The sequence below is a fragment of the Vanacampus margaritifer genome, chromosome 2, assembly GCF_051991255.1.
Source record: "Vanacampus margaritifer isolate UIUO_Vmar chromosome 2, RoL_Vmar_1.0, whole genome shotgun sequence".
Classification (NCBI taxonomy): domain Eukaryota; kingdom Metazoa; phylum Chordata; class Actinopteri; order Syngnathiformes; family Syngnathidae; genus Vanacampus; species Vanacampus margaritifer.
In genome coordinates this window covers 458,929-480,759 of record NC_135433.1, presented here as the reverse complement: position 1 = coordinate 480,759, position 21,831 = coordinate 458,929, and the positions used below count along the sequence as shown (strand labels likewise).

The 21,831-nt window shown below is 46.5% G+C and overlaps 2 protein-coding genes and 1 long non-coding RNA gene across 9 annotated transcripts; 2 read left to right on the top strand and 1 right to left on the bottom strand.

Moving 5' to 3' along the window:
- The first annotated feature begins 1,246 nt into the window (after window positions 1-1,246).
- On the top strand, window positions 1,247-8,829 carry adhfe1 (alcohol dehydrogenase iron containing 1). 7 transcript variants are annotated; one of them, XM_077558176.1, is made up of 14 exons: window positions 1,258-1,685; window positions 2,006-2,043; window positions 2,783-2,823; window positions 2,899-2,952; window positions 4,256-4,410; window positions 4,473-4,669; window positions 4,739-4,816; window positions 5,675-5,780; window positions 5,848-6,000; window positions 6,085-6,183; window positions 6,247-6,325; window positions 7,013-7,109; window positions 8,303-8,460; window positions 8,531-8,829. In XM_077558176.1, the coding sequence occupies exons 1-14, from the start codon at window positions 1,630-1,632 to the stop codon at window positions 8,612-8,614; spliced, it is 1,395 nt and encodes a 464-aa protein (XP_077414302.1). In that variant the 5' UTR covers window positions 1,258-1,629; the 3' UTR covers window positions 8,615-8,829. The 7 variants fall into 7 exon arrangements, with proteins under 7 accessions (XP_077414309.1, XP_077414302.1, XP_077414308.1 ...); XM_077558183.1 differs by lacking the exon at window positions 8,531-8,829 and having other exon boundaries at window positions 1,247-1,685; window positions 8,217-8,452; XM_077558182.1 differs by lacking the exon at window positions 2,006-2,043.
- A 2,457-nt stretch (window positions 8,830-11,286) lies between these two features.
- Window positions 11,287-12,179, bottom strand: LOC144044753 (uncharacterized). Its single transcript, XR_013291346.1, has 2 exons — window positions 11,668-12,179; window positions 11,287-11,572 (listed from the first exon to the last, which is right to left on the bottom strand). It is a non-coding gene; the product is annotated as an uncharacterized LOC144044753 (long non-coding RNA).
- On the top strand, window positions 11,792-21,344 carry LOC144044752 (CYFIP-related Rac1 interactor B-like). Its single transcript, XM_077559352.1, has 11 exons — window positions 11,792-11,955; window positions 16,310-16,399; window positions 16,467-16,588; window positions 18,274-18,379; window positions 19,229-19,365; window positions 19,455-19,532; window positions 19,598-19,714; window positions 20,257-20,336; window positions 20,429-20,555; window positions 20,626-20,696; window positions 20,772-21,344. The coding sequence occupies exons 2-11, from the start codon at window positions 16,327-16,329 to the stop codon at window positions 20,839-20,841; spliced, it is 981 nt and encodes a 326-aa protein (XP_077415478.1). The 5' UTR covers window positions 11,792-11,955; window positions 16,310-16,326; the 3' UTR covers window positions 20,842-21,344.
- Window positions 21,345-21,831: the final 487 nt, after the last annotated feature.

Below are 21,831 nucleotides of genomic sequence, written 5' to 3'. Positions count from 1 at the left end.
GAGCCATCAGAGCGCCGAGTTGCTTTTGTCTCGTCAACTTCACTGACGTCGACCGGTTTGGGGCAAAATTGAGAAAATACATGAAGAAATGGACACGTTCTTGCTTGTCATTTCCTTGTTGAGGCCGCGGCTCCGGTTGGAGAGACGCCAGAAGGCCGTCCTGGATCCCCGCTCTCCCCCAAGTCGTGTGCCGTCGTGTCATTGGGCAAGGCACTTGGCGCCCATTGCCTCTGGTGGCACTCACACCAAAACGGTCTTTGTTTTCTGCGTGTTTTCAGAATCAGAGTTGAGATCGGTGAAGAGTTTTTCCTTCCAAGGTTTTATTTGAGAAATTTCTGAGACACAGGCCAAGTTCACTCAATCAGTGATTTCTCTCAGTGTGTATCTTGACAGCGGATTCACAGCATTCTTATACAATTTAGAAAAAATATTACAAGCCTCCTACAGGATAGCCCCCCCCCCCCCTTAATCCCTCAGTCCTGTGCTCAATAGAAGGGAGACGAGAGAGAAGCAGATAAGACTGACAACGTCATATTTTAGTTCACTCCCAGATTCTGGCTCAGTGATGTGGAACCAGATCTGTCCTTGATGAGCAGAAACTCTGACAGCACTTAAACACACATCCTCAGATAAATCACAGGAAACCTTTTAACACATTCTTTTCCCAGATAAGAGGAAGACAGAATCTTTAAACGTTTTCATCACATTAGTACACTCATCAAGCTTTACTGAGTTAACACAGCTGTAACTAAAATCGAAACATATCAATTGAAACAGTAAAATGTTAACAGTGCCGATGTTCGGTGGTGGTCGAAGGGCCGCCGGCGCACATCAGCAGCTGCGGCGACTTAAGCAGCTTCACCGCCACCAGAGTGTGAAGGTGCGAGCGCACCAAGAATGTATTCACTCCTGGCAAGTGTGTCCAAAAAAGGACTTGAATTTCAATCTGATCCATTATTATCAAGTTATTGATTTATTATTGAGCTTACTATTCAGGTTAAGGTATACATTTATGTGTAGTAAATAATGAAAGCCAGAAATGCTATTATAGTCATCAGCCACAACATCCTTCCTTTTAAAATGCTGCTTTGGTGCCATGAAATTAAAAGGGAGGTTGACCTCGTATTTTGGGTCAAATGCGCCTGAAGTTTCAGGTTCTGTTGCTAACGCGGGTTAGCCGTGACACTCCACTACCCATAATGCATTTGTGTCCATCGCGGATGACCCGGATGATCACTACTACGCACATGCCGTCACAGACGTGCCATCCAAAAGTGCGAGACGAGAGAGTTTTTGATCAAATAAATAAATAAATACATATATAAACGACTTGACCGTCGACGTCGTCGTGACTAGTCGACTAGTCTTGGCAGCCCTAGTATTTATTTGAATATTATTATTCTTGATAAAATAACATTTGATCAATTATTAGCTATAAAGAAGACCTCAACAGCGCCATCTGGTGCATTTGTCATCTATGTCAGTGAATTATTGCAACTTAATGTCGTATTTTAAATCGAAGGTCTTCTATTTGATTTGAAATGCAGAAGGGCTGTTCCTTCCTTTTACTTTGAAAAGGTGTTAGTGACGTCAGCGGGGAGGACGTTTGGTCCGGCGTTGAAAAGAAAGATGGCGGTGACACGGGATCGAGTGGTTCGTCTGCTGGTGCAACTCGAGCGCGCCGCGTAAGTACGAAGCAAACTTAAACGTACGAAGGCGAGCGGGCGACGCCAACGACGCGTGACGTTTATACTCGTTTTTCTGACCACTTTTGACCTCGCGTGACCTTCACGTCATTTCAAGTAGTCAACTCATTAAGGTTCAAATATCGATCACATACAACATGTGCGCCTGCGTCTACTGTCACCATGGAAACGCGCTGCAAAACTGGACGACTTTTTAAAAGCATGCAGCATTCAGCGTTGCTTGTCAGTTGCTAGTGATTGATTGACGTCTCTATGGCAACATGTGCGTCATCATGTTGCGCGTGCGTGCGTGCGTGCAGGTGCAGGTGTCCTGCTCACTCCAACACTTTCCATCAAGGTAAGCCTGTGTATTTATTGATTGTCTTGAGTGAGTGACTTTCTCTCACGTATTGATCCTGAATCAATGACTGAACTTTTGAAATGATCATTGCCAGGGTGTGTTACAAAAGAGAAAAATTAAGAGTTGGACTCACCGACTTGTTCATGAGACGGCCGGCGCCGCCATGTCGATTTGTCTCGATTCCGACGGCGTCGCACGTCCACATTTCAAGCACGTTCTCGGCGCCGAAATATTGACGGCAATCCATTGACGATCGATGATGGCCAGCAGAGGTGGGCATCGTCATTGACTGGAATTGATGATTGATGGAAGTGCCCACCTTTTGGCGTGCGCTTCAGCGAATACGTGATCATGCGAAGCCTTGAAAGCACCGAGCGAAGCGGGATGACTTCTATTGACGGCGGTGGGTGCGCACGCTCCTTCTTGATCCGCATATTTTTGTGAGGCTTCGCATTATCAAGCGTTCGCTCAAAGTCGAAAGGTGGGCACTTCCATCAATCATCCATTTCAGTCAATGACGATGCGCGCCTCTGCGTGCCAACAAACCGCCACCTCGGACCGACGTCATTTGGTGGCGCTTTTTTATTGGCTGCTTACAGATGATGTCACTTCCAGGCGGCACAAATTTAGGAAGTGGATCCGTTTGAAATCAAGCCCAAAGCCTCACGCATTCCATCACTGGAAACTTTGCTGCCATTGCTTTTGTAAAGGTCAAATGTCGTTGGTTTGTGTGCAGCGGCGCCGTGCAGCGAACGCAAGACGGACTACGCCTTTGAGGTGACGTGCTCAAAATCACGCAAATTCAGCTTGAAAAAAAAGAGCGAAAAAAGTCACTCCTGCTTGTGGTTGCAGATGGCGAGTTCCAACATCCGATACGGAGAAGGAGTCAGCGGGGAAATCGGCATGGTAACAATCAATGCATACATTGATTTTTCAGCTTACATTTCCACTTTACAATTTCTCCACCGTTTCAAAGACAAAGAAAAACTTGACAGTTTTCAACTAAATGCATTTGAATAAAAACTGCAGAATGAAGAATTGAAGCGAAGGTGATTTTGACGTCAGCAGGCTGCGACACGCGGCAAAAGATTAGCCAGGAAACTCAGCCGGCGCTCGCGCGTCTCGTTTCTTCTCATTTATGGAAAAGGGACGCCTGGTTTCGTTGCGAAAGGTTAGCAACAAAACCACAACATCTCGGGATCTCATCTTTTTGATTCCAAAGTCAAACACAGGCAAGCTTTTTCACTTCACCAAAATAGGCTTTTTTTGGATCCAAAAAAAGCACTGAACATAAATGGTCTAATCTTAAGCTTAGCATAAATCTATTCTTACATATAGAATCCAAACGAAAGCCTCTTTTTTGACTAACATATTTCACTATTAATACTGCAAAAGGTCAAACTTGACATTCATGGCCAGTCTTTGTAAATCTGGCTGGAAAACGCACATTGTGCTTTATGTAGGGCCAAAAATGACAACAAACAAAAAAGTGAAAATGGAAACAGATTTCAAAAAATAAATAAAGTTTCGACACAGCTTCTCATTTAAGAGCATGCTTTAATTTCATGACAATGTATGAATTGCGGTCCGTACGGACGCCGTACCGAAACCGCTCCGCAGTCGGTGTGAATTCATGGCTCTCGAGCCGACGACATTGTTTACTTCGGCTGCGGGTGGGCCGCCTGCTGTGTGAAGCGAGGGTGGGGGTGGGGGGGGGGGGGGGGGGGCTGAAGAGTCTTGAGAGTCTGGTCTCTCAATTATTTCTTTCAGATTCCAAAACCTTCAGTAGTCGTGCGCTTGTTGGTTAGTAAAAGGCGGAGGAGGGTGGGTGGCCATCTTGGAACATTTTGACCAGCCTTCCATGGGTCATCAAAGTTTGACCTGACAATTTGTTAGCTTGTGGTTGCTTTTGTTGCACGTGTTGCTCACTTGTGCGGCCTAGTGGCAACGGTGTGTTATTGTCTTGCCTGAAAATGGCAGCCAATGTCAGAGATGCTGATAAAGAGAGTTTGAGCAACTTGGTTTCGGCTGGGTAACAACATGGCGTCCGTATTGTCATGTGACCAGCAGGTGAGCTGTGATTAGTCAACTGCCGGTCACATGACATATGCACGCCATGTTTGGCCAAACCCTCCCTATCAACTGTTCTGGCCAAAGTTGAGCATCATTGCCCCCTAGTGGACTTTTCAGGAAGTGTCTGGCCTTTCAGGACCTGCGCAACTTGGGCGCTCGCAACGTGTGCGTGATGACCGACAGCAACTTGTCCCGCCTCCCGCCCGTCAAGGCGGTGCTGGAGTCCGTGGCCAAGAGCGGCGTGCCGTACAAAACCTACGACGGCGTTCGCGTGGAGCCCACCGACGGCAGGTGAGACGCGGCCGCAAAACCCGCGCTGCCGATTGGTCACCTTGCTCTCGTCCTTTTCACAGCTTCAAAGACGCCATCGCCTTTGCCAAGGCGGGCGCCTTTGATGCGTTTGTGGCGGTGGGCGGGGGCTCCGTGATTGACACGTGCAAGGCGGCCAATCTGTACTCGTGTCACCCCGACGCAGACTTCCTGGATTTTGTCAACGCTCCCATCGGCAAAGGGAAGGCCGTCACCGGCGCCTTGAAGCCGCTCATTGCAGGTCAGTGGCGAGCCGTCGCCGTGGCGGCCAGCCGGACGCCGCTAACTTGGAACCCGTTGCCTCCACCAGTCCCGACGACCGCCGGCACCGGCAGCGAGACGACAGGCGTGGCCATCTTTGACTACGAGCCTCTGAAGGCCAAAACGGGTAAGGAGGGCTCGTTGCCCCGCCCACTTGGGATGGCTTGACATGACGTGACCATGCCGAAAAGTCCGATTCCCGTAAAACAAGTTGGAGCCGATTAATTGTGAAGATCTGGCCTGCGCGGCGCCATCTTGGCTAATCACGTCGTCAATGTCACGTCATCACTTCCTGCTCCATTTTGCTCTCAAAATGGCGGATGACGTTGTCAAGTATTGCCAGAATTGAGATGGCACAACCAAACCGTCTCAGGGTTCGGGTCCTTCCTTCCTTACAGAAGGAAAAGGAAAAAAAAGTTGCCATTTGGAGCGTGAGTGGCCGGCGAACGCAGCCGGGCTGCCAGCCGGCATCCTGCGAAATCTTCCTCCGCGAAATTCCCGCGCACGTCTGCACAAGTCGCGCTGGGAAAATATTTCAAGGAAAGTTGTTTGGGATTTTGTGGCATCTCATTTGATTAATGACGTGCTACTCCTTCCACATTTTTGCACCGATTGTCACCATTCCAATTTCAACATATTCTACAAAATCCCGCCCACAAGGCTTGCATTTTTCTCGTTCCAAAAGTTCACACTTTTCCCACAATTTGTCACCCCAAATTCCCAGTTCAACATTACGCTTTGTTCCCAGCAGTGTTGATTGAGACGGATTTCACGTCTATACAAACATCTAGCGTTTATTTCTGACTGGAAAATTTTGGCTATTTCTTAAAAACCAAAGTTTTTTTCTGACTGCTCCAACTTGGCCAATCGGACGCCTCATCAATGACGCTCGAGGACTTTTCAGTGTCGTGTTGCTCGAAGGCGCGAATGCAAACATGTCGGCGGACATTTGAAGGCATAGAAATTTTTTTTTTCACGCACGGAGGCATCGCCAGCCGAGCCCTGCGCCCCACCCTGGGCGTGGTGGACCCCCGGCACACGCTGAGCATGCCCAGCAGGGTCGCCGCCAACAGCGGCTTCGACGTCCTCTGGTAAGCAGCCGGCCGCCCTCCGACGCCGCGTGCCAGCCGGCGCTCTGACCACACTTTCCTTTGGCAGCCACGCCTTGGAGTCGTACACCGCCCTGCCGTACCACCAGCGCGCCCCCTGCCCCCCCGACCCCCTCAGCAGACCCGCCTACCAGGGCAGCAACCCCATCAGCGACGTGTGGGCGCGCCACGCCCTCCGACAGGTCGCCGCCTACATGAAACGGTAAGACAAGATGGCCGCCAAGTAGGTCATGCGGTCAACTAAAATGGCCGCTGCTTTCTCTATCTCCCTTTTCCTCGGCGGCAGTGCGGTGGCCGACCCGGAGGACGCGGAAGCCCGCTCCGCCATGCACCTGGCCAGCGTGTTTGCCGGCATCGGCTTCGGAAACGCCGGCGTCCATCTTTGGTGAGGAGCGTGTGCTGCTTTTCCCGTTGTTGTGCACTCACCCATTGCCGTGTCCTGTTCCAGCCACGGGATGTCCTATCCCATTGCTGGCAACGTCAAGACGCACAAAGCTGACGGATACGACGTGGAACACCCCCTAGTGGTGAGTGGCAGCATACAAATGGGAGCGTGCCCTCGCATGTCACGTGTGTGTGATCTTGTTTTTGTTACAAAGTGGCGCCAACATTTCGGGATTTCACAGACTTTCTGAGGCCATTTTGGAGGGCCCCACAACTTTAGACTTCTTTTTGAGGGCCGAGACTTGGTTTGAGAGTTTAGGTTTGAATTGGGTTATGGTTGAGGTCAGGGTAAGGAATAGGGGTATGCAACCATTTTTGATGGTTGGGGTTGGGGGGAGGGGCTAGGAAATGCATTATGTTAACGAGATGGCTCCACAAAGACAGTAAAACAAACGTGTGTGTGTGGTCTTGTTTTTGTTACAAAGTGGCGCCAACATTTCGGGATTTCACAGACTTGTGGGGCCCACTTGTCCTTGTGAGGCCATTTTGGAGGGCCCCACAACTTTAAACCTCTTTTTGAGGGCCGAGACTTGGTTTGAGAGTTTAGGTTTGAATTGGGTTATGGTTGAGGTCAGGGTAAGGAATGGGGGTAGGCAACCATTTTTGATGGTTGGGGTTGAGGGGAGGGGCTAGGAAATGCATTATGTTAATGACATGGCCCCACAAAGATAGTAAAACAAACATTGTGTGTGTGTGTGTGTGTGTGTGTGTGTGTGTGTGTGTGTGTGTGTGTGTGTGTGTGTGTGTGTGTGTGTGTGCGCGCGCATCAGCCTCACGGCCTGTCGGTGGTTCTGACGGCGCCGGCCGTGTTCAGCTTTACGGCTCCCATGTGTCCGGAGCGCCACCTGGAGGCCGCTGAAATTCTCGGTACGTGCCAATCAGACAGCCTCGTTGGTGTCTGCCGGACTTGTAGCCCATTCACATCTGGTACCGACACCGGCCGAGTAGCCCTGGATGCAGAGCGCTGTTCGAGGCGTGCCTCATCGTCGGGTCAAACGTTTGACTCCGCCCCAGGGTTATTATAGTTTTGGAATTTTCATTTTAGTTCATTTTAATTTCATTTTGAGTTTTGTTTTTAAATTTAAATTTAGTTTTCAGGGTGGTTCTGTTAGTTTGTATTAGTTTTAGTTGGTTTCACTATTAGTTTTCTTTTTCAGATTTTCAACTTGGAAGCGCCTTTTCTTTCTTTCTTTCTTTGTCGTTAAAGCTAACCCTACCACAAAACCATTACAGTATGTTTTGAACACATTGCTGAACAACAAAAATGAAAAACTGACCGAAAGCCAAATATTAACCTCAACTGTCCAGGGATGTGCCATCTGCTGGGGACTTGTAGTACTGCACTTGCGCCTCTTCCTCAAACCGTTTCGTTAGCTCCGCCCCGCTTGACTAAGGCTTGAGTGTTTGTCATTTTCGATGCTCCATCATGTGTTTAAAAAAAAAATCAAAACATTGGAAAGACAATATTAAAGATTTCAATAACAAAATGTACAAACTGACATTGTAAAAACGTAAATAAACCTAAGAATATAAAAGCAAGATATATTGAATAGATGATAAATACGCAGGTGACATAATAAGAGATGTGACAAATATTGTCAGTTTAAATTGTTAATGTGTTCCTTTTATCATTAAGACTGTTTTTGTTATTGTGATTGTGAACAGCTAAAAAAGAAACCAAACCGAAGCCAACTTTGTTAGTGCTGCTGTACTGACGTCATCGGCAAACGCGAAGGCGCTTCAGTCTATTATTATTATTTTTTTTTCAATCTTAAAGTATCTTGCTTTTATATTCTTAGGTTTATTTACGTTTTTACAATTTGAGTCCATACATTTTGTTATTTAAATGACATCTTTGATATTTTCTTTCCAACGTTTTGACGTCAACCGTGATTTTTTTTCTCCATATAACTTTATTGAACAATTGTAAAGCGCCAATTTCTAGCCAATCCCGTAGCGTGACATCATCTGCAGGCGACCCCGAGACAATCTGGCAGCCCGATGGCATCTGCTCGCAACACGGGACTCGCTGAAAGCGTGCGTGTGCGTGTCGCCCCAAGGCGCCGACGTGAGCGCTGTCAAGCGAGCGGACGCGGGCGCCGTGCTGGCCGACACTTTGCGTGGCTTCCTGTTTGAGCTCAAGGTGGAGGACGGCCTCGCCGCCGTGGGATACTGCAAGGACGACGTGCCGGCGCTGGTTCGGGGGACCGTCCCGCAGGTGGGACGCTCACTCATCTCCTTCCTTGTGGCGACCAACGTTGCAACATTTTGTTGTGCTAATCTTTCAGGAGCGCGTGACCAAACTGTCTCCACGCTCGCACACTGAGGACGACTTGACGCGTCTCTTTCAGGACTCCATGAAGCTCTACTGACTGACCGTCCCATGCGCTCCCTTTGCCAGCCACTAGAGGGCGCCAAAGTCAACGTAAGCCACAGAGAGTGACTACGCTGGCAGTGATTTATTTTTTTCTGGCTCAGCGGTCTTTTTATTAAGAGCAAGTTTGGACTTTTCCCATCAAATCTTTAAGTGCCTTTTGAAGTGAAATGAGACAATGAGGGAGAAATAAAGATTGACGTTGAATCATTAGCAACGTCCTCATTCCAAATCTTTTCATCAGAAGAGTAATGTTTGACAAACAGAATCATAAAGAAAGCAATCAACATGTAAACAAGTCAAGTCTGTTTGATGTCCATTCATCGATAAAATCATGAAAACGTCACCACTGTAACTGGCGCCATAAGTGCACGTCATTTTGGTGAGTTTTTTTTGTCTCGTGAGATTTTGAGACGAGTGTCTAACGTGTTTAATCGCTTCGATCTTGGTTTTAAAACAACGCTTCATCGTTGTGAGTTATGACTTTTCGGCTGCCGTAGTGTCGTGCGTTTTGTAAACTAATAGGCAGGCTTATGTGAGGGGGCCTTCAGAAATGTGTGTGGGGGGGGGGGGGGCATGATATGTACGCATCATGCGCCAGAACATTTTTTTCTCCCTGTGCTTAAAGTAACACTGTTTTTTGATAGAATTGGGCTGTTAGCTAATGTGTCCAGCCAACGTAGAGAAGCGGATTGCACATCGTCGGGCTTCTACCTTCAGACCTGTCCAACTTGAAGACTAAGATTCTGCTGGTACAGCTCTGAAGGTCACTGAGGCAAACAACCCCCCCTGACCACAATAAGGTGGCAATCCGTCAATCTCTTCTTTTTTTTTTGCTTCTAGAAAAGCGCCCTGTTTTAAAAACAGTGACATGTAAGAAAACGCCATCATTTGTAACTACGCACAATAATACAATTATCGTGAATGAATTAAGAGCAGTTTGTAATGTCAAATGTATTTATTATGAGTCAAACATGAATAATATGTTATCTGATATAAAATTAAGATACATCATGTAAGTTAGGGCTAAATACTAACTGTACTATATAATACAGTAGGCTATACAATAACTTGCCTTAAGTTATTTAGACCTAAAAATAAGAGGGGGGGGGGCTTCATAGACTGAGATCATCTCTGGTCTGGGCATTTTACAGTTTTATTCATCAAACATTACAGTCTAGCATAAAAGTATTTTGCAAACTGGGTTAATTATACAATTACGGAAACAATTAAGCGGGTTCCCTACATGATCCTAATCCAGCTAGTTTAGGTCTAATTAGATCCCTTTAAGTTGCTAACGTTAGGATAACATTACATTTCATAACGTTAGGCTAACTTAAAGGCACAGTTTAACTGCAAAATCCTCCTCTGTACAGTACAGTCAGTCATATTGCTGCCAGTAGATTCACACAATGAGTGATTTAGAAATGACTTTCAGTTGCCAGACGCATTCCAGAGTTGAGACGCCCGGTTAGAGGTGCGAGTGTTGGAACTCGGCCAGCTATGGCCAGAAATCTGATGCGCTGATGTGTAAAACCCGGAAGTCGGCGGCATCTACACCGTTAGGCATGACCCGCCCAAACCATTCTCTGATTGGCGCATCAGTCATCATGTCTTTAATTAACCAATAAGACAGCGAGTGCAAGCCGGCAAGATAGATGGAGCGGAGGGTGGGTCATGACCACAGATCAATATATTGCTGGATAGCCGATAACAGATACCAGAGGCCGGCTCTGGTAGAGCCCATCCAGTGATATATCAGTGGTCATGGCTGAATCCGTTACAACCACGGATGGAGAAAAATAGATGACGTTCAAGACGTTGGCTTCACCTGCTGGCTCCTCGCAATTTCATGTTCGACGACGTCATGTTTATTTCGGACTTGTTTCATTATTTCCTCATTTACATGCACGCAGCCTAACCCTGCTGTTGGCCGCAGCCAACGGCGAACACAAGAAACTTTACTCGCAAGCCGAATTGGCACACGTGACGTTACCAACAAAGTATGGATGATGCGTTCACAAATACTCGGACACAAGAATACTAAAAAGAATGTGAAACACAGGAATACGCAACACACCTTAGTTATACAAGCTTATAATGTTTATACAATCGCAACGTTATATACTAATGGCTCTCGCTCTCCTTTAGCTCTCTCGCGTCAGGTAAACACTTCCAAACAACTTGGTTTGTGCGCGTCTGTCAGCTGATGCAGTGCGCCGCGCAATGATACGAACAGAAAAATAGAGCCCGGTGGTGATGGGGTCTGACTTTTTTTTCTCTAATGTGCAGTTTTGTGATGCAAATTTATTTATTATTAGGATTATTATTTATTTAATTCACAATTGAACACAAATTGTTTTTAGAAGAAAAACGCTTTATTTCAGTGACCCCAGCCAACTTGCCGGACTACTTTCGTCTCGTCCAAAACCGGACCGGGTCAGTGGACGCTGTCGGCTGTTAAGTCAGTGCTGATTGCACGCCCACTTTAGGTGAGGATGCCATACAGATTCATGTCCAAAACCCCCAACTATCCCTTTAATAATCGCATTCTTGCCAATGAAGTGTGCACGTAGCGCTTCTCTCTTTTTAGTCCAACAACACACGCCGGCATTTTGGCCGGAGAGACAGAAAATAACGTGAAAACGCCGCGGGGAAATCACTGTTCAATTCCATTCAAAACTCTTTATTTGTCCCCGATGGGCAATTCAATGGCATACGAGCAGTATTAAAAAAGGCAGGCATTGCACCAGCAAACATATTTTTTAAAAGCACACACAAAATGCTGCTGTATTCAAGTTAGGCGGGTTTAGCGAGTGGCAATGCAAGATGGCCGACGGTGGCTTCACTTCACGCCACGGCGATTGTCACACCCATCAAGTGTAGTTCTTGTTTTCGTCCAGCAGGGGGAAGCAGAGCGATTACTGCAGCACTCGTCAGTTCTCACTAACGGTTACTGTGGAGATGATGATGATGATTACTATTATTATTTCAAAAACGTTTCGGGATTGTTTGAGCAAAGTAAAGGGATACAAAGTTAAGTAGAAGTACTTTTCCTGCTAGTTGTGGTTGTTTGCGGGGGTCCATGATGCTACGTCGACTTTCCCGTCGCGTTGCGTTCAAGTTCCTTTCGTCGTGTTGCTTTCTGATGACCTTGATGAGACTTTCGCGTTCCGCTGACGTCGCGGGTCTTTCGCGTCCGCCGATTGGTCGCTCGCTCAGGAAACGTTTCCTTTTATAGTGAACGCAGCACCGAGTGGGCCACTTCCGGGTTGTCGGCATGTAGGTTCACCTGGACCCGCCAAAGGCAACCCGTCGAACCCGCACCGGCTGGCGAAGGTGAGCACCGTGATGGGGTGGGGTGGTGGTCTGGTTCTGGGTCTGGTTCTGGTTCAGGTTCAGATTCAGGTTCTGTTTCTGTGCGGGCCTGGGTCTGGGTGGGTAAATTCGCCAGGTCCTATCGAGGCTCGACAATTTAACTTCCGAGTGAAGTCGTCGTCGCAGTTTGTGCTCCAAAAGTTCTGATTTGTTGACGCGGGCGAACACTTCCGGTTGCAGCCGAGCAGCATACAAGTCGGCGGCCACTTCATTAGGGACAGCAGCGCCTCACAAACCTCAGCAGGCTCACGTACCGAATGTTCTTCTGGACTCTGGGTGGCGGGTGGTGCCGGCGCTTGGCTTCGGTTCGGTGCGGGCATGTTTGTGTTCGTGAAAAATACAAAAACCTTCCGAATATTCTGAGCGGTCCACAAATCAGGGATTGCTCGTTATGGTCTTGACCACATTTTGCATCCTGAAGGCTGCAGTCGTAAGAAATGATCATAATAATAGTCATCAAAAACTATGTTAAAGAAAGCATGAGTTTGAGTGTTTTGTGTCATAATATTTTATAAAATGGCCTAAAAATATGCACAAAAATAGCACCTTTCCCCATAGTGGGATTTAAAAAAGTTTCTGATGATTAAAAGAGTAGATCACGTTGGCGCGATGTTTTTGTGGTTTTATCGTTCACGTCTGCTTCGAATGACGGCGTGCGCGCGTTTGCGCCGTCTTGTCATGATCGTATGACGGCAATCGCAAGAAATGGTTATTTAATCTTTCACCAGATACGGCGGCCATTTGCAATGTTGACCTTCCTCCAGGCGTCAAACCAAAGAGAAGACAAGCAAACTGCATGCGCAACAAAATGTACAATATGGGAAATCACTACATTTGGACATTTACTGCAAATGGACAAAAGCGTAACAGCACTTTGCGACACAAAAACGGCCGCCAAAATTCACACGGACATCTCTCGTCATGTCAACTTCAGTCTCTGAAAATATCAAAACAAACAGCGAGTATTTGATGCATGAGCATTCAGCCTTTTTCTGGCAAACTCCAGAGTGTGTAAAGCACGCACAACCACATGAAACATCATTTTCCATCTTCAAGAAACTCACCACTGCAAACTCTTTAAAGGCCCGTCATTGGCTGAGGCGCCGAGCGAGGCAGTGCGTCGAAACAGGAAGAGTGCGAGTGTCCAAAAAGAGCATCAACGGCCGGCCAACGCAGCCGGCGTCCAAAAGGGCGCCACATCCCAAATGGTCGTCCGTCCTCGCTGGAATTCATGCGCGCATCTCCACTCGTGCCCAGATCACACTCGCTAAATATTCCGACAAAAGTCACAATATTTGGGATTTTAGGATTTCCTCCTAGAGAACAAACATCAGCTTCACTTCAAGTGTCAGAACCGTGATCCATTGTCACCAAAACTGATGTGCGCTTCAAAATGATGTGAATGATCCTCCCCAATATTTTGGATTTGACAGACGTCGTAAGCCGTTGCCGGGCGACGTTGCCGGGCGACGTTGCCGGGCGACGTTGCCGGGCGACGTTGCCGGGCGACGTTGCCGGGCGACGTTGCCGGGCGACGTTGCCGGGCGACGTTGCCGGGCGACGTTGCGACCACATCTGGCCATCAAATAAATGCGAAATCTTCAAATATTTTCAGAGTGTGATTTGGTGCACGTGTCACCTGACAGCACGCGTGACATCACAGCGATGACGTGACTGGTCAAGATGGCGCCATCATTTTCATACTTCAATTTGTTCTCATCCATCCTAGGGGTGTCAAAATGAGTGTTCATTTTGGGTTTGTTCAAATGTCCACACATTTTCTAGCGTGTGATTAATGAGCGGCCCTTATTTGGAAAGCCTGTATTGGGAGAATTGCAGTCACAACGCATCAAAATAAGTGCAAAGATCCTTCTCAATTGCTTTGGCTCAGGGGTGCTCGAGTTGGGTCCTGGAGGATCCCTATGCCGCCTGTTTTCCACGTTTCCCTCCTGCAGCACAGCTGAATCTAACAAGCAGCTCATCAGCAAGCTTTGCAGAAGCCTGATCATCAATCAGGTGCGCTAGTGGAGAAACACATGGAAAACAGGCCAGGACCCAACTTGAGCACCCCTGCTTTGGCTCATGGGCATTCACTTTTGCCAAAAGTAACTTTGAGGATTTTGCACAACATCCTCTGCAAAAGCTCATATTGCTCCCAAAATAGCAAAAATCAAATCCAAATCACATTTCGATGTCCTACAAGTAGTCGGTGCCCCCAAAATGGATCGTCCCTTCGGCGTTCTGTGAGCACCGCAAGCCAAAAAGGATGAGATGTTTTGTCACAACAGCAGAGGTGCTGCTAACAAAATTAGCGTGGGGACAAATGGACTCAGCTTTAGAGTAATATTTACATTCAGAAGAGAATAAAATAAAGAAGTGACAAATAAAGAAGTACAAGTCCCTCAAGGGTTGAGTAACAAACTCTCGACCTTTAGCCCATCGACTCCCTGAGCCAAGCAGATCCTGCTGGAATCCAAAAACATCTTGGAACTAAGCAAACAGTAGAAGTGGCTCAGGTGCTACTGCGGCCGGCCGATTCCCAAACTGAAGCTTCCTTAACCCTTGAGTGACTTCTTTTTTTTTTTTTACTCTCTTCCAAGTGTAAATATGATTTGGTCCCACTCTAAATAGAGAATCCATAATTGAGTGTGCAGTCACTATACGTCCCCCCCCCCCCCTCCTGGCCATCAATACGCTGCTTTCTGTTTGGCCAAAGGTTTTCATCCACGTCGCCGCCCATATTTTGCCTTGCAATGCAGCGTATGGGGGGGGGGGGATTTGTTGAACAAATGATTTTGAAAGTAAGGACGTTTTCTGTAGCGCTTTTCACAGACAGAAGTCACAAAGCGCGTCACAAAAAGAGGACGGCCTCGTGCAAACTCAAACGAAATACGCCATCAAACGAAAACATACTGTGTATAGAGACAAACGGGTCCAAATAATATGTATATACAGCGTAAATATAAGAGCGGTGAGGCAAAAAACAAAGGCCATCAGAATAAAATGCAACTATGCCATCTAGTGGCAGAAAAATGACCACCACAAATCAATATCACACTTCTTGTTTACAGTTCAGTACATATTTTTTTATTTGAACTCAATTTGATCAATTATTACAGTATGATTAATTTACTTATTATTGCTGTATCAATGGCTAAAAGATGCAGCCATAGTTCTATATGTGCTGGGATAGGCTCCAGCACCCCGCGACCCTTGTGAAGATAAAGTGCTTAAGAAAATGGATGTATGAATCTATATTTCTTGTCAATAATATGTTGTGTGAGGCACCTTTAGTGTACAAACGTCATTCTGATTGATTTTGCACCTCAAATCCATCTGATTTTGTTCATCTCCGGGGCGGCCATTTTGTCACTCGCTGTCGGCTGAAAATGACATCACAGTAGGGATGGGCAATCAATCAAATTCATTCATTTCTCATTTAAAAAATGGAATTGTTGAAAATGTGCTCAATAGTGAAATGAAGTTTTGTCTTCTAGATTATTAACTCATTCACTGCCATAAATTCATTAAAAAACAAAAAAGATGATTAAAAATTAGGGGCAACAGGCAAATTTGATATCTGTTGGAAATGTACATCAAAAAATTCTGTTAGTCTCGACCCTGAAAACAAAACGCTGGGTCGGTCTGTAATGGCGGTGCCGAAAGCTGCTGCAATGTGAATTGGTGCACAACAAAGAAAGAAAGAAAGAAAGAAAGAAAGGAAGAAAGAAAGAAAGGAAGAAAGAAAGGAAGAAAGGAAGAAAGGAGCAAACAATCACCTGGCCCACATCAGCGAGCTTCACTTCCCCTCATTCAAATTTAGCTCACGCGTCATCACTTCCGCTTTCACTCTTTTGCACTCGCCTCGCTGAAACGCCTTCGACTCGTCTGCTACGTCTTGCTGGAAAACCCGCGTTTGGTCCGGCTTGCTTTTCAAAACACACACAGAACATGTGGCGCTTCCTATTTTTCACTTTTATTTTGTCAGTCTACCTAGAAAATACACACACACGCACACACACACATATATATATGTATGTGTGCATTAGGGGTGTTAAAAAAAAGTGATTTGGCGATATTACAATGGGCAATTTTCGAATCGCAAAAAAAAATCTCAATAATCGATTTATAGATTTGTATCAGGATTAATCGAATCGTGACCTATGAATCGTGATACGAATCGAATGGCCGGGTACGAGGCAATTCACAGCCCTAATATATATGTATATTGAGTTGATTGGAAGTCGATGATGATGGAAGAATTGCAGTTTGCACGAATGTCGCCAGCTCACGTTTGCGTCGCCTGCTTTGAAAGGTTTTGTGGGCGCCAGAATGGGGAACTTGATCCGAGTGCTGAGCCGAGACATCGACAACAACGCCGGCAACTTCTTCTTGGACTTTGAGAGTGAGACGCGCACACACGCAAACGCGCATACTCCTGCGCGCACACACTCAAACGTGCGCATGCGCAGATGCGGAGGCGTCCTGGTCCGAGAAGGAGGTTTGGGAGAAGGTGAACAAGGTGCTGACGGAGGCTCAGGTCATCCTGGACGAGCTGCAGGCCTACACGGGAGCCGGAGAGGAGATCCGACTGGTATGCGACGTCGATGTTATTCGAGTTATTATAGTTTGGGGAATTTTCATTTTACTTTTTTTTTTATTGACTTCATTTTAATTCGTTTTCAGGCTGGTTCTGTTAGTTTGTATTAGTTCAAGTTATTTGAAAAAATGCCTAGTTTTTAGTTGAGTTAGTTTCAGTATTAGTTTTCATTTTTATTCATTTATTTATTTCATGTGTATTACTTGTGCAGAGAGATGGCAGATCCAGGTCCAGAAAGTCGAAACCCGGCCGCAGTTTGGCTTTAGCCATTGATGCTAGCAGGTAAAAGAGCACCATAGCAGCTAGCTAGCTAGCTAGCATCAATGGCTAAAGCCAAACTGTGGCCGGGTTTTGACTTTCAGGTCAAATGAGAAAAGTAACTCATTTCTTAGCTAGCGTTGCATTTGGTTGCGGCTTCGGAGCGACGTCATCTCAAGGGGCTTTTCTATTGGCTGCTGCTTGATGACGTCACTTCTGTGTGACACTTTCAAATGTCCTTATTCCGGTTAGTAGCAAAATAACACATTTAAAATCATCCCGGAAGGTGCATTCAATGAATTAGCAAATAGTAAAATGAAGGACATTTTTGCTATAATTGTGCGAAGGCTGGAATATTCCAACTATTCACGCTAGCTACACCCAGGATTCTCGCAGCCCCGCCCACCGGGGGCGGCGGCCATCTTGGCCAATTAATTACGCCCAGGCGTCTTAGCATGCTAAGCTAATGCTAAGCTAACACGTGATTTGTGACATCACAATGAGCCCAGGATATACCCAGTAGGGGTCATTAGCCACTTTTTGGCTATTAGCTTAGCATAACACATGATATGTGACATCACAATAACCCCAGGATGTACCCAGTAGTAGTTACTTCCTGGCTATTAGCCTAGCATTAGCATTATTTCAGTTGCCTTAGCATTATACATCCACCACCAACCCCCCACACGCCCCTGGGGTTGGCGGCGGCCTTTTGGCCAATTGATTAGGTACACCCAGGATTCTCAAGGGCGGCGGCCATCTTGGCTAATTGATTAGATATGCCCAGGATTCTACAACTACTATTACTACTACTACTACAAATACTACAAGTACAACTACTACTACTAATTTGCTTACTACAAGTACTACAAATACTACTACTTTTACTTCAAGTACTACTAAAATGACTAGTACTAATACAAGTACTACTACAATAACTAACTAGTACTACTATTGGATTCTATGCTCCTTACTTCTTTGCTTACTTGTTTTCTTCTTTCCTTCCTTGTTTTTTGTTTGTTTGTTTCTTGCTACTGTCGTTTTTTATTTTTCTTCTTTATTTGTCTTCCTTCAACTGCTTTGAGAGTTCTGGATGAATTCAAACCACTTCAAGCTCATTCCAGGTCATTGAATATCATTCCAAATCATTCCACAGGTTTTCATTCAGCTTTACATCCTTCACACGCAATTTCTACAGAAAATTGCATTTTCTAGTTTTAGCTACTTTTGTAAACATAAAATGTAGTTTCAGTTAGTTTTATTTTATTTTATTTTTTAAAAGTATTTTCGTTTTTTATTTCATTTTGTTAGCTAAATTGTTTTTGGAGTTTTCGTTTTTTGGTTAGTTTTCGTAAACTAAAACGAGCTTGCTGTGTGTGTGTGCGTGCGCATCCCTCATTTGTGCGTGCGTGCGCGTGCAGGCCATCCAGAGTCCGAGCGAGGAGGGCGTTCAGGAGAGGGCGTGGTCTGCCGTTCTTCCCCTCGTCACCAAACTCAAGCGCTTCTACGAGTTCTCCCATCAGCTCGGTAACGCTTCCGCTCGCTCGCTCGAATGCAATTCATTCATTCACGCGCTCATCTGTGGATTGGCCCATTTGTATCCATTCACTTCCTCATCTCCTTACTCATTAGTACAGGAATTCATTCATTCACTCCTGCCCACCAATTCATCCATCCATTCACTCACTCAATTCATATGCATTTGCTCACTCACTCATTCAGAAAGTCATCATCCATTCATCTACTTATGAATTCATGCATGAGCTGATTTATTCACCAATTCATCCGCATCCATTCACTCCGAAATTCATTCATCCATTCTCTAATTGAGGGATGGGCAACTTCAATGTTGGGGGGGGGGGGGGCAACATTTGACCTTTTGGGGTCACCCAAAGGGGACACACGCCCTCTTGATTGCGACATCCACTTTGTGGAGACTTGAAGAGCAAACGGACTTGCTTGTTTATCGTTTCCGAATCCAAATCTCCATTTGAGCAAACTTTTCCGGCCAAGAGCGCTTGTTGTTGTGCAACATGAAGTGCCGTACGTGACGTCCACTGCGGCTGCGCGTCACAGTGACGGAACCCGTTGCTACGGCAACGGACCGACAGCTTCAATGACCTCTTTTTGATCGAACGGGCTCGAGTTCGCTCTTTTTCTCTGCTTTCGATGACCACTCGTTCATGACGTCATCCGTTTATTCATTCACATCCAGCAGTTGATTCATCGCCGCTCACTCAGTCATTCACGAGCTTGCTTGTGAATTCACTCGTTCATCTCAGGGGCTGTCATTCATTCATTCATTCATTGACTGATACAAACGGCTCCGTTGCTTTGCTGGTGAATGTTTGTGAGCGCGTGTTGTCCTCCAATCAGAGCGGAGTCTGCGCTGCCTGCTGGACGTCCTGACCGGGCCCGAGGCCCCGCCCACTCAGCAGCTGGAGAACAAGCAGGCGCTGGCCAGGCAGTTTGCGCTCATCCTGCACTTCACGCTCAGATTCGACGAGCTCAAGGTCGCCCGCCGCCGTCCGTCCGTCCGTCCGTCCTGTGGTTTGCTTTTTGTGTCCGTCAGCGCCTCCTTGACACGTTGTGGGCGTTGCAGATGACCATCCCGGCCATCCAGAATGACTTCAGTTACTACCGCCGCACCATCAGCCGCATGCGCATCAACAACCTCGCGGTAAGAAGCGCACGCGCGCAACGTGGTCACGGTTTGCGAGACCTTCAAGTGCGCTCGTCCTTCAGGGCGACGCGGACGCCGAGGTCAACAACGAGCTGGCCAATCGCATGTCTCTGTTCTACGCCACCGCCACGCCCATGCTGAAGACGCTCAGCGACGCCACCATCAAGTTTGTCGCCGACGTCAGTATCGACACTACTTACATACGTCATACATACGTATACATTTCTTATCCAATATATCACAATAGATTACCAAGAAATATGAAGAAAATTATATATATAATATATACTAGGTGACGACGGCCGATACTAGTGTCAGCTGGCCTCTTGTGGCCGTTTTAAGATTAAGAGCTGGAAATGTGAAATGAGACAAATAGAAAATTGCCATTCATTTCATTTTTGTAGTCATCATTTACTCATCTCAGCTTGTATTTGACTTTTAATCCAATTTGATCCAGTTTTCCTTCAGTCTACATTTTATCGTGCAAATGATAACACACCTATTTGGAACTGTTGTCGAACGCGCACGAGCAGTGATGGCGACACACAGTTACTATTTCCGCTAAGCAAGTAATCAGACTATAGTTACTTTTCGGATATCACCTTAAGTTACTTTGATCAATCTATTTGCTTGTGCACAAAAAGCACACCAGTAGCCTAAAATGGCTCTGGCACGTCCGTGCACACTTGATTCCCATGTTGTCCTGTGGGGGGCGCTGCAGAACCCCGAGGTTCCCGTCGACAACACCACCGACTGTCTGAGCACGATGGCCGGCGTCTGCAAAGTCATGCTGGAAACTCCGTGAGGGCCGCCACCTCCACGCAACATCGCCGCCGCCGCCGCCGCCGCCTCAACCAAATGCTCAATTTGCCCGCAAATGTGTGTGCGTGTAGCGAGTACAGAAGTCGTTTTGCCAGCGAGGAGACGTTGCTGTTTTGTCTACGCGTGATGGTGGGCGTCATCATCCTCTACGACCACGTGCACCCGGCCGGAGCCTTCGTCAAGACCTCCAACATCGACGTAAGGCCTCGCTCGCTCGCTGGCTGGCGGGAATCGGGAAGAAGCTCAAGCTAATGTTTGCCCTGCGCAGATGAAAGGATGCATTCGGGTGCTTCGGGAGCAGCCGGCGTCCAGCGTGGAAGGTCTCCTGGACGCGCTCAGGTTTTGCATTTGGCCACTCGACGGGACGCCCGCCGCCTCGCCATTGGCCAACATGTTCAACTGTGACCCCCACAGGTACACCACCAAGCACCTGAACGACGAGGCCACGCCCAAACACATCAGGAACATGCTGAGCATCAACTGAACCGCGGCGCCCCCTGCTGCTCGTCCTCCGCCTTTCATCACCACTACTGAGCATTTCAGGCTTTTTTTACGGAAGACGATTAGGGACAGTGAAGAGAGAAAAAAAAGTTTGGCAGGATTCTGACTTTAGTCCCAGAATTCTCACTTTGAAGTCAGAATTCTGAAAATAAAGTTAGAATCCTGCCAAACTTTGTTTTTCTCTCTTTACTGGCCCTAATCTGGATTTTTATTATTATATTTTTGGGGGGGGCTTTTAGCTTTTAATTGCTAGGACAGCTGAAGATTTCTTCTTCTTTGGTCTGAATTGTTCCTACCTCTCCTGCCGCCATCTTTACCCACAAGTCAGTGCGACTGGCGCGGGTGGACTTCAGCTGGAAAGCTAACGTTAGCCCAGGCTAGCAGCAAAGACGCGGGCCAACGGCAGTCACGGTCCACGACTCATCAATTTTTCGTTATGTTGCGCTTATGTTTTAGCTGAATAAAGTTTTTATATCTTGTTTACAACGATTGAGTTTTTGTCGGACTGAGTAGCTCCAAACTTTTTCTTTGTTCAAGAGAAATCGGGCCGATCAGCTTGCCAACTATGTTCCAAACAGTGATAGTAATCCCTCAAAAAGAATCCCCATTTCTAATAGGGATGTGACGATATCCAAACCTCACGATACGACAGTGCACTCTTTTGGGGTAAATAGCTTCCATGACCTGGTATTGAGCTAAGACGTTGATATGTACAGTATTAAGTTCATTAAAAATGAGAGAAAGGTTGAAATTAAGAAGAAAGAAGTGTGCAACGTGCAGCCGACATGCCACTATGATGCAGCACTAATTTTGGGTCAATAGGTCACATAACCTGGAAACTATTGAGGAAAAATGCTAATTTGTGTTGAAAAAAAAAGATTAAAAATAAGTGGAGATCTAATATATATAATAATAATAATAATAATAATAAATAAATGTGCATCATCCAGCAGTACCTGGAAGCTATTGAGCA

Bases quoted from the DNA above. Each gene is read 5' to 3' on its own strand.
- adhfe1 (XM_077558176.1), top strand. From the start codon at position 1,630: ATGGCGGTGACACGGGATCGAGTGGTTCGTCTGCTGGTGCAACTCGAG. The intron at 5,781-5,847 runs GTAAGCAGCCGG...TTCCTTTGGCAG, and splicing joins AGCGGCTTCGACGTCCTCTG to CCACGCCTTGGAGTCGTACA. The intron at 8,461-8,530 runs GTGGGACGCTCA...CTAATCTTTCAG, and splicing joins TTCGGGGGACCGTCCCGCAG to GAGCGCGTGACCAAACTGTC.
- LOC144044752 (XM_077559352.1), top strand. From the start codon at position 16,327: ATGGGGAACTTGATCCGAGTGCTGAGCCGAGACATCGACAACAACGCC. The intron at 19,366-19,454 runs GTCGCCCGCCGC...TGGGCGTTGCAG, and splicing joins TCAGATTCGACGAGCTCAAG to ATGACCATCCCGGCCATCCA. The intron at 20,697-20,771 runs GTTTTGCATTTG...TGACCCCCACAG, and splicing joins GGTCTCCTGGACGCGCTCAG to GTACACCACCAAGCACCTGA.